At 39.1% G+C, this 12,433-nt stretch overlaps 1 protein-coding gene across 3 annotated transcripts in view; it reads left to right on the top strand.

The window, feature by feature from the left end:
- The window catches only part of LOC134530334 (xaa-Pro dipeptidase), a 397,770-nt gene that overhangs the window by 229,098 nt on the left and 156,239 nt on the right, over positions 1 to 12,433 (top strand). For all 3 annotated transcript variants that reach the window (XM_063365070.1, XM_063365071.1, XM_063365072.1), the window contains one exon: positions 9,082 to 9,273. In XM_063365070.1, the coding sequence (XP_063221140.1) occupies positions 9,082 to 9,273 (192 nt within the window). The remainder of the gene's footprint in view (positions 1 to 9,081; positions 9,274 to 12,433) is intronic.

Genomic DNA, 12,433 nt, shown 5'->3' with positions numbered 1-12,433 from the left:
CGGCTGACCAATCTCTGCGCTGGCGTCACACCGCCGCGCGCATATGGTGGAAACGAGGCGAATTATGCGTCTGACTTAATTAGTGCAAGAGAGTAGCTAGTTGTTTGACGTGACAACGTCTAATAAATCGATGAACGCCGGCTGCACGCACGAAAAAGTGTCCCGTTACGCACATTGTTCCGTTAAGCTGTGTCCCGTTACGCTCATTGTACGCTTGCACCGCATCTATCTCTCTTCCACTCGACTGTTTATAAAGTGAAGTGAAAAATTAATGTGGTTTTCATTGCTTATTACAACAACAATTTCGGCAATAAAGGTTAATTATTCTTGCATTTTAAAAATATGTTACTAGTACCTATAATTTCAAGTATGTATTCTTTTATTATTAAAATAAAAATGATTCAATTTTATTCATAAAGTATGCAATCATTTCATGTTTTGTTATGACGTTGTCACGTTAAACTATCGTCCGTAAACCGACTTTACAGACAACCAATTTTTTTTTATCTAAGAGCAAGTATATGCAGGAAGACCATCATAGATTAGTAGACATTGCTTTTATATATTGAAGTATTTGAAGTGTGTCCGTACCCCATAGTAGTAACAAATCTCATAAACGAGTTTACGGTAGCCATTCCGTTAATATTTGGGAAACAAACGCACCGAGTAACACGGAACTATTTCCGCATTTATGAATGTGTATGCCTTCGTTTAAAGATTATTGGCCCCCGCCACATTGGAATTTTTATATTCTTAGCATGACAAGACATAAATCATGACTTCTAAAGCTTTCATGCGTCGTTACAGTATATTTCCTAACTGAACCAATATGTAGCTGCCGGGAGAAAAAAAATTTTTTTTTTCACGTGTAAAACCACAGCTGTCAAAATATTTATCATAGTCCCTGGATGTTGACTGTTATATCTGATAAAGAACTAGGGCATATGTCCTGTAGAGACAAAAATAAAATTCAAAGTGTATTTTAAACGGTGTCAAAAAAATAATAAAACATCCTAAATTAGATTTTGTCAATACGTGTATTCTGCAATGAATTTTTATTTTATTTATTTATTTATTCCAGTTTTTGATCTGTAGATCCCATATGTAGGTAAGGAGTCCGGGATATAGAACAAGTCAATTAATACAAATATATACATATATACAAACATACTGTACAACCAAAAAACTAAATATTACAGAGTACTTTTACATTTCAAAAGTAAGAAAGAGAGAAGAAAAAAAAATACATGGGTACATAAGAAATGGTATAAACTCAAGTCTAAGGCTCAGAGCGAAGAGTTATTTTACAAAACTCAATATGTTTCTCCTCGTTTTGTGATGGATTTAAATAAGATTTACCAGAGTTTAGTTTTCTTATTTGTTATTAGGTCAAAGAATAAAAAGTATTCAAAGTAATATTACTTATTAAAGGAAATAAAATTCTCGCGGAATCGTTTTACATTCGTTACGATGACATCACTAACAAGTTAACGCACAGCTATGCCTACGGCTGGCTTGCTATTAAAAATTTCAATTTTCCATCAGCCCCTATTCCAAGAAAGACGCCTGAAAGCACCTTGTTCTCTGACCCTGTTTACGCGAGTGGCTCTGTCTTCCACGAAACCATGTTGTAAACAATCTTTAAAAAACCACAGGAAACCGAAGCCGCCTCAAACCGGTTGTATCCGCTCTAGCTGGCCGGGGGGGGGGGGGGGGGGGGGACAGCTGCGCGTTGATTGGCTGTCTTGTGCAACAGCTGCCTGGCGGTCGTCTGCTGTGCCCGACGACTGCATATTTATGTAAGGTGCCTGCCTGTCTGAAGCCCCGCGTAAGCTACTTTCGGTTACTGTACACGGTGGGCCTTTCTTCGCTCAGTACACGAACAACTATTTATTATTGACTATTGTATTTATCATGAAACTCTGTGGTACTCGGGTGAAGACACACAATCATTGTTTGCGTTCAATCTTCATAGAAGCAACAAAAAAAAATGATGTCTTCATGTCAGCCATAATATTTCAGAAAAAAAACTACAGGAAATGGTTTGAAGTTCGTTAAAATAAGGCATACACAAACGTTCGGAAACAGCAAATATGTTGTTGGAACAACAAAACAACAATATTTTATTTCAGAGGCTCTCTTTCATAACGCGCTTATGTAAGTACAGTCATTGCAAAACTAAGTAGGAAACCGTCGCAGTGATCGTGGTACGCTGTTAGAAATTTCAGTAAATTTAACGGACTTTTCAAAGAAGAAATAACCTCGAATAAGCGAAGAGTTCTTCGTAAATTCAGTTATCTGAACCTTCGTAGATAATACGCTATATTCCGAATTCCTAGTTTTGAGTTTCTTGGTAAACAATGTGAACACACACGTGGACCAAACAAAGAGTTTTTTCTGTAGACCTAACAAATTGTTGAATGATTCGTTACTATACCAAGATCGTTCTTTTTGGTTGATGCTCAAAGTAAATGAACACAGTACCCGTAAATTTACGAGCAGAGCAGTATGTTTACGAAAATTTCTGGATAATTTTTAACCAGCATTCTTCGTAAATTTAAGGTTAGAATTTTTAACAGTGTAGTAGTTAGCGTTCAAACGGTCGAAGTGCAAGTTGGCGAGATAAATGAACCTATTATCTTTGAAAGATTTGTGCAATGGGAGTGCATGACTTGATGTAAGCTTTTGGACATACGCCATTGCTAAGCACATGTATGTCTGTAGAAGAAAACTACAATAAACACAAAAGACAAAAACACAAATTAAGCAAAAAAATTGCTGTTGTCAACAGGATATAAACACCACATAATATAGTACGGAAAATATCACATCCATTTGAAGTAATACCAAATTTTTTGTCTACATAAGTTTTTGATACCATAACTGCAAGGGGTTGAAAAAACAAGGTTTGGAGGGGGAAAAAAAACCATAACTTCCTTCGTAGGCACAACATCGAATTCGTACGAATTATGTATTAATCTTATAATTTTTATCTAAAACTATTGTCTGAAACAATTTTTGATAATATTAGCCATTGCTGCAGGGAGTTGAAAAAACAAGGGTAGCATTTTAAAGTTTCATAATTTCCTTACCATGACCACTATCGAAAACGTTACAATTTATTGTAAAACCTTGAATTATTATCTACACCATTTGTCTGAAATATTTTTTTATATGACCTACCATGACTGTAAGGGGTGGAATAAACAGGGGTTGAATAACAAAAAATTCATAACTCCCTTGGTAAGCACACTATCAAATCCGTAGAAATTGTTTGTAAATCTTATAATTTTTATCTAAAACTTTAGTCTGAAACAATTTTTTTTACAATAAAAACCTTTATTGCAAGGGGTTAAAAATAACCTAGAGTAGGAATGAGGAAATAAATAAAACTTCCCTACCCGGTATACTATCTAATCCATACTTATTTTTGTTTAACTGTCTAAATAATGACTAACACTAGTGCTAAAATAATTTTTTGTTACCCAAACATTACTATTGCAAGAGATAGAAATTTAAAGGTTTGAAAGTATAAAAAATTATATCATTAATTTTTAAAAATATATATTACTATCATTTACGTTATAATTTATTGTATGAATTCTAAACTTCATATAAAACTTTGGCTAAATAGTTTTTGATGTAACGAATTATTACCGTAAAAACATGGGTTTAAATTATAAATAAATATCTTTCTTAGTATCAGTTTCGTTTGAATTTATTTTAAACCATATTAACATTATATAAACCTTAGTGCAAAGAAAATTTTTTTACGACCACATTATTAGTGCAAGGATGAAAAATTGTGTTTGAAGGTCAAAAAAATTAAATAATTACCTTAGTTGGCATATAATATGAAATTCGTTCTAAGCTATTCAGTGCTGCGTTGTAAACTGTTGTGCTGGATACATTGAGTTAAAAATATTCGTAATATTTTTGCTGCATGGAAAATGAGAAAATATTTAATCAATAATTTTGTAATATTGGAGAACATAAATATGTTATGCAAATTAAGTTCTTAAAATGTTTCATAAGTTTATAGAAGTTTCCAAGATATTTTCCGATTAAATAGGCACTTCTCAATCTACTTTCGCCTGTAGGCTGTGCCGAAAGGGATTGATCAGTTATTAAATGTTTTGCTAATATACCAATAATATTATTTTGAATTTATGTTCAAAGTAAGTGAACTCAGTTTACGAAAATTTACGAAGATAGCAGTAAGTTTACGAAGATCCGTGGATAATTTGTAACCAGCATTATTCGGAAATTGAAAATGAAAATTTTTAACTATGTACGCATACGTATTCAAAGTTTAGTCCAGCGTTGGTAGCGGATATATATGTAGGTAGTGAGTTAACAGTTGTTTCATTGAAGTCGCTTACTGCAGCTTCAGACCTATATGGAACAAATGCCAATAATAATTGGACGGCCTGGCGGTAAAACGTAACAAGTCAGATATAAACAATTTCCATCTAATCTTGTTAAAAAAGAAAAAGCTAAAATTATAACAAAGTAAGAATTCTGAATTGCTTTAATACAAATTCTTGAATTTGACATAAATCCATGACTTAATAAAGAATTTTATTCGTTCTTCCTGCAAAAATAAAAATATTGACTTGATATCCTTTGCTACCAAAACGTCAAATTTATTGTATTCTAAATTGGTGTATAAATTTACCTCACTCAAAATTTTGTTGCATATTTATTTGATAAAGCTTAACGTCGAACTCAGTCTTTGTTATTATTGGATTAAATTGTACCCTGTACTATTACTTATACGCTATTCCTGTAAATATATTACGATAGCTGTCTTCCATTAGTTTGTTAGGTCGCAAAATTTATCACTAAATATTTACTAAACGTTATTCGCAAATTGTAAAATGTCACGCAAGGGATCTTAAAAATGAACACATCCATGAAATTTTACCACTATTGGACTACAACTGGTAAAATAATATCTAGTGGAAAATTTTGGGACGCGACATAACATTGAAGAGAGCTATCGTGCTGTATTCACAAGAAGAGCCTTTAAGTACCAATAAAGAAAAGAAAATTAAATAGAAAAGAAAATCAAATACCAACATAGGTTACAACACCGAGTCTTTGGGCCAAGGGACCTTCGAGTTGGCGGTGGGAAACCGACTCAGTGCTTGTGGATTAGAGAGGTGGAAACCAGGACTCTCGCGACATGAGCACCATGTTGGACTTAGGTCCTGTGCGTGCGTGCATGAGAGGGTCTAGCGTTCGGAGAAACGCTGCAGTTGCATTTTAGTCACATTTTCAAATTTATGGTCTCAAATACTAAAATTGATGATAGTTTCATACTAGCTTTTAATAAGAAAAAAGTTTAACACATTAATTTAAGTAATCATAAAAATACTCTTTAAAAAAATGTGAGCTATTTTTTTTTTCAGTACTCGCCAGTGAAGTGTAACATCTGACCTTCGGTAACAAGGAAATTCATTATAATTCGAAACTCGGACCTTAAATTTAAAGCAGAATTTCTTTAAAATAATGCCGAGCGTGATGTATCTATTGTTTTTTTTTCCAATTACATTTCTTGACGCAAGTCACACGTAGTTTCCGCGCTCGCCGCTAGAAGTCCCTGCCAGGGCAGCTATGTCGACTGTCGAATCATTCTGTTCCCAGAGAGTGAAATTTTACACGATATAATAAAACGACTCCAATAAAAACAAAAAAAAACTAACAAACAAACCTTTGGGCCTGATTTTCGACAAGAAATTATATTAAAATACAGCCCATTTTATTATAATTCATTAAACAGTTAATACTATAGCTACAGTTTCCCTTTTTCTTCGTTAACATTAGTTCGCCACAGATGGCAGCACCGTGGTTACATATTTCCGTTCCTTGAAACTTCCGTTACATTCACGAAATTACTCTCACGAAATGCCGTCCACCGAGAGCTAAGAGGGGTTGTCTGTCGCCCCCTCAGGAGCCGCTCTTGGTGCTTGGTGCGTGGTGCATGGTGCGTGGTGCGTGGTGCGTGGTGCGTGGTGCGTGGTGCGTGGGCCTGCGCGTCAGAGGCCGCCGCCGGCCGCATTCCTCCCCGCCGCGAGTGACGTCACGGGGCCGCCGAGAGACGCCCGCCTGGTAAAAATACAGGCCGCGAGTAAACAGTGGCTGCCCGCGGCGTGTCGGCGCGGCTATTATTAGCGGCGGCGCGGCGGGAACAGGAGGAGCGGCTAATTGCGGCGAGACGGCGCGGGCTGCCCGGGGCCGGACAGCAGAGAGTCCCTGCTGGTCCGAGCACTCTCAGTGCGACACCTCGACGTCCTGGCAGTGCTCGGCTAGGCCAGTTCTTCCCAAGACCGAGCAGCACTCTTCATTTTGTCTCGTGAAATAATTTCCGTGGAATGACGGCTTGGTGCCTCGCATGTGAGTCAAACACGAAAGCTGAAAAACTCGTGGATCTGAAGTTTTATCGCACTCATTTCAGCAGATGCAAATAAATACACACACACACACACACACACACCCAGGGGCGCAACAACTAAATTTCCAAAGGGGGGGCAATATACCTTTTTATAGAGAATCATCGATCCCCCCTATTGAAGCGGGGGGTCCGGGGGTCCTCCCCCGGGAAAATTTGTATTTCAAGGTGGAAAATGGTGTTATTTAAGCAGTTTTATTATCTAAAAATTGATTACACAGCATTTTCTTTGCCCCCGTTTGCCCCCACTTCAAGGTTTCAGAGGGGGGGCAAAATACCCTTGCCCCCCCCCCCCCCTGTTGTTGCGCCCCTGCACACACCATACACACACAAATGTACATACGCTTATAGTCAATACATGTAAGCACATACACATCTAGACACATAACTGTCAGAAATAGCGCACTTGTTCTCGGGATGGACTGTAAGTACAAGTAACGTTCCAACGTGAAACTGTACTTGTTAGTCGGTACGGGTGCAGTACAGAATTGCTCAGGTTAGATGGAGAAAGCATTTATGCATCCCACGAAAAAAACATTTTTTTTTTGCCCCGTGCGCTGTCGCTTCTACCGCCTGCGACCAAGCGTGATCCAATTTACATAATACGTAGATTGTAGATTGTGAAACACGCGCGTGAGAATCTAAAAATAGCAGTTACAAAAATAACTTTCCTATGTCTTATATATTTTTAAAAACAACTTTCCTAGGTGGAACCGAAGGAAATCTACGGCGTGTAGCGCCTTTTCAACACGCCCGAATAGTTGCCTTCGTGTAACCGGGGCTTTTTTAGAACTTCACATGTGACTAGCTGTTTTTAACGATCGCCTGTGCAGTAACGCGGGTGTTGCCATGCGGGAGTCCTGCTGTGCGTGCAGACAGCTTGCCTCAGTGACGTAACAAACATACCTGCTGCCTTTTAAAGATATTTTTTCTCGTTTTTAATGGTTTACGTTTCTCACCCGCGCGTTATTTCCAACTTAAAAAAAAATTGGTTGTCAGTAAAGTCGGTTTACGGACGATAGTTTGACGTGACAACGTCATAACAAAACATTGATGAAATGATTGCATACTTTTATGAATTAAATTGAATCATTTTTATTTTAATAATAAAAGAATAAATACTTGAAATTATAGATACTACTAGTAATCAGATTTTTAAAATGCAAGAATAATGAACCTTTATTGCCGAAATTGTTGTAATAAGCAATGAAAACCACATTAACTTTTCACTTCACTTTATAAACAGTCGACGAAACAGTTCACGTGTAGATATAAGTTGTGTGCTGCCGCTGTCTTTCTTCTACTCGGACTCATAGGGCAATCGAGTGGAAGAGAGATAGATGCGGCGCAAGCGTACAATGAGCGTAACGGGACACAGCGTGACGGAACAATGTGCGCAACGGGACACTTTTTCGTGCGTGCAACCGGCGTTCATCGATTTATTAGACGTAACGTCAAAAAAAAACTATGTTACACGAAGGCAAGTATTCGGACGCGTTGAAAAGACTGTGGATAACACGGGCTTCCCGTCGCGCGCAGATTTGCCGAGTCACGCGTCGGCTTCGTGGGAACAAGGCTTGGCGATGGTGTGGATCCCAGCGCTTTCGCGAGGCGCTGCTTTCCCCTCTTTCCCCTTTTACCCTCCGTGGTCGCTTTTCCAACGGCCGAACGCTGCAATCCTTGCGACACTGGCAACGAATATCCTGCCGCGGTGATCCTACCACTCCCCGCTACGATGTTGGGAACTGACCTGTCGGTGACACGGGTATCCAACATTCTAAATTCGCCTGACACTCGCTTAAAAAAGTCACATTCAACTTACTCTTGTAATCTGTACTAATGTACAGATTTGAAGGCGTGATGACGACCAGCCTCAGCGCTCGGGATGGTCGAACTTTCTTCTTGATAAGTGGGAACCACTGTAAGAGCAGTGACTTTCCGAAGTCAAAGCATGGTCTCATTTTCTTGTCATTACTTTCAATGAAGATATTTTCACCAAACTTTATTTTCGAGCTGTAAAAGCTCGTAAAAATAATCATAATTACGAACACTCCCGCGAATGTTTACAACTACGGGATAGTATACATAGTTAGAGACCTGCAAAATTCGCGGATTCATTCGGTGATAGGCTAGAATTCAAACACATATGCCGCTTAGATAATTTTGCTATTTGCTTACTGTTCATCTGGACGAATCTCAACCAGTTATAAACCCTCAAACATAGAAGGATCGAATCACAGACAAACCAACTGAGACGACTTACAAATCGGCAGCCATATGAACTTGCGTTATTTGTAGAGACCGGAAAAATTCGCGGGTTCATTTCGCGATAGGCTAAAATACAAATAGTTATACCTCAGTGCTGCCTCTGCTATTGGCTCACAACTCACCTGGAGGACTCTGGGCCAATGAGAAACACCCGACCAAAGCTTTATCGAATCACAGGCTGCTACGTTGGGACGTTTCACAATACAGCAGTCAATGAGTGGGTGGCATTTGACCGAGTGTACGTAGAACTGTGGAGTTCATCCTAGAGGTCATTGAACCCGCGAATTTTTCCAGTCCCTAGTTATTTGCCCGAGTGTACAGGTTTTATGAGCAGTCTATCCTGAAGGCCCGTGTTGCAGGAGCCGTTCTTCCAGTGGTCGTTCGGCGTGAAGGAGCCCGACTTCTTCGGCGCCGTCGTGGTGTCGACGGGCCGCAGCGTGCTGTTCGCGCCGCGCCTGCCCGAGTCGTACGCCGTGTGGATGGGCAAGCTGCACCCGCTGGCGCACTTCCGCGGCCTGTACTCCGTGGACGAGGTGCACCACGTCGACCAGGTCAGTCCCGTCGCCTCCTGACTCACCAGCTCGGCCCTCGGCAGGCGTCTGTCTACGTTATCGAAAACCTTTTTGATGTTTAAGCCATGGGCGTCGCAAGGATATATTTTTTTTGGGGGGAGGGGGATTTCAATTTATTTAGTTGTTGAGGAATATCCATCCCTTGGAGAGAAAAAAAGTGGGTGGTCCGGGGGTCCTCCCCCGGGAAAACTTGGGGTTTGAAGGTGCAAAAAGGTGGTTTTCAGGCATTTTTATTTCCTATAAATATTCTAATTATAGTTGGTTGTAATATATAATTTATTTTTTATAAAAATATATTTTCAAATAACAAATTTGTAAAAAACACAGTGCTCACATTACCACGATTCGACTAAATGCATAATGCGCAACATATGGGTTATATCACAGAAATCATATTTTTTAATATAACTACGAAACTAAATATAATATTGGAGGGGACGAAATTGAAGACTTTTATTATTGGGGGGGACGTGTTCCCCCCCCCCCCCCCCCCCCCGGTTGCGACGCCCATGTTTAAACATCCTAGCTCTCGGTTTACGGCAATTGGCAGGAGAAATCTCTTGAAAATGGAACTGAAGTCGATGAACCGGAAATGTGACACAGAGATGGCGGACCCACGTGTAGGAACATAAACTTTCGTAAACATCAGGGTGCGTACCAAAACGTATTGTTGGTGTGCCAAATGAAACTTTGTGGTAGTGATACTACTCTGGAATATATATTTGGTTGAACTAAAATTGGCATGGTAAAAAGTAATCTCAAGTTGTAGAATACGTAAGAAAGCTGGCATGACAACATTTTAATACCTAATATTCTTCCAATATGAAAATGGGCACAGTGGTAAAGCACGCGCTTGTTATCCTCCAGTGACGTGGTACGATTATCGTCATTGGAAAAAAAGTTTTACCTTTTTTAATAACATAGTGAAATAATTTTATATAATAATTATGAATCAGCTCATCAAGGTTAAGGTTTGTTTGTAGTAATTATTTAGACTTATTTCAATTTTTTAAGCAAAAACAAATATACAAATATATACTTAGTGTTATAATGTTTTTTTAATAATGTTTCAGGTTAATATTTTTAGTAATCCCATATAAGTATAACTTCTAAAGAGTGCAGAAACCTCTTAGAGTTAACTTTTTAGTGAATTTTAACAATATGGACAGTACTTAGTAAAATTCCCGTCGGAAATTTTATTTGCAACATGAACTTGAGAACACGTGACTTAGATGTTTACACACTACTGGCTAGTACTGAAACACTCGCTCACACTTGTTTTGAAACTGTTGTGCTAGAGGTGGGGAGGGGGGCGGTCTGGAGTTTCACGAGTTTGAATTTGTTTTCTGCGAACGAGTGTCAATTATCATTGATACAGTTTTACATTGCAAGGAACTCTTTTACTTGAGATATTTGAACTCGCGCTGGCCCTGTTTATGGCCTGGTGCATTCACGAAGTCTGCTAGCCAAGCCTGCAGAGTCCGGCAGCGGCCACGGGGCTAGCGAGCCGGGGGAGGGGGGGAGGGGGAGGGGAATTAGAAATGGCGCCCGCTGTTGCAGACTATGACGTGGCTGGGTGCGGGTGGGATAGGTGGGTTGGGGGGCGGGTTGGGGGGGAGGCGAAACGCGAGAAAACGCCCTGACCCCGAATATTTCGCACTTTCTTCTTTTCGCGGAACGTGAGGCCCGCGCGACCCGGTCGCGACGAACGGCCCGCGCCGAAAACATCTGCCCCTCCTCGCAAGTGGTGGTTCTCCGTGCGACAGCTGTGAGACAGCAAAAAATATCGCATCATCGCGAACATGCGGGTTTTTAATTGCGCGACATATAGAAGCAAACAACTAGATGGACCAGACGACGAGGCAGTCTAATAGCCCAGCAACCTTCAAACACAGACTGGAGAAACTTCCCTGGAACACCTACCCAGCATGAACACTTCGCGGCTTGCCTGCTGTAGGAATGTGTGGGAGAATGGTATTAATGTAATAATATGTCATATTGGCAACTAATGACTCTAACCTTTGATTACATTTCAGCAAGTGTATATGCCAATTCCGGGTTGAATACAAATTAGTTTTCTGTTTATCTTTTATCTTTGTATAGGTAGTTGACATTCAAGTTTGTTTTATATCAGGTATCTATTATATTGCTACATTTTATTATTTTTTTTAAATTTTAATGTGCAATGTTAATGCAGAGAAATGCAAATGTATAATGTGGTTAAGTGTAAGAAAAGGCGTAACCCCACCAGTAAATCGATAAATAAATAAATCACTGCACTTGCCGACTAAAGCTTAGTTTTATTTATTTATTTTTTTAGCGTGGGCCTATGGATTAAGCGAACGTATCGCTCGAAATATAGTGATACATACTAAGTTTTACATATTTATGTCTGTGAATGTTAAACTAATATCATGTTTTTGACGTGACAACGTCTAATAAATCGATGAACGCCGGCTGCAAGGACGAAAAAGTGTCCTGTTACGCACATTGTTCCGTTACGCTGTGTCCCGTTACGCTCATTGTTCCGTTACGCTGTGTTCCGTCACGCTCTCGGCGAGTGCAGTAATAATAGGTTATGTTACAATTGACTAAAAGATTATGGTGATTCATATAATTGATGATAGATATTTGATTACATTTTGTTTATATGAAAACTTGTTCATAATTATATTTAAACATTATAGCTAAACGCCAGTTTTTAAAGTTAATTACAAGTCATCTACACGTGATCTGTTTCGTCGACTGTTTATAAAGTGAAGTTATAAGTTAATGTGGTTTTCATTGCTTATTACAACAACAATTTCGGCAATAAAGGTTAATTATTCATGCATTGTAAAAATCTGATTACTAGTATAATTTAAGTATTTATTCTTTTATTATTAAAATAAAAATGATTCAATTTTATTCATAAAAGTATGCACTCATTTCATCAAAGTTTTTTTATGACGTTGTCACGTTAAACTATCGTCCGTAAACCGACTTTACAGACAACCAAATTTTTGTTATATACTTGCTGTAAATACATGAATCATCCCTGTTGTTGTTTCCACAAGCGTTTAAGTTCCCCTGCTCAAGAAGGGCCTCTTATCCGCGCGCTCACGAGACAGCACCTCGCCCCTTCGACGGTCGGGGACGC

Source organism: Bacillus rossius, chromosome 3 (assembly GCF_032445375.1).
Source record: "Bacillus rossius redtenbacheri isolate Brsri chromosome 3, Brsri_v3, whole genome shotgun sequence".
NCBI lineage: Eukaryota > Metazoa > Arthropoda > Insecta > Phasmatodea > Bacillidae > Bacillus > Bacillus rossius.
This window is presented reverse-complemented; position numbering and strand designations above follow the sequence as displayed.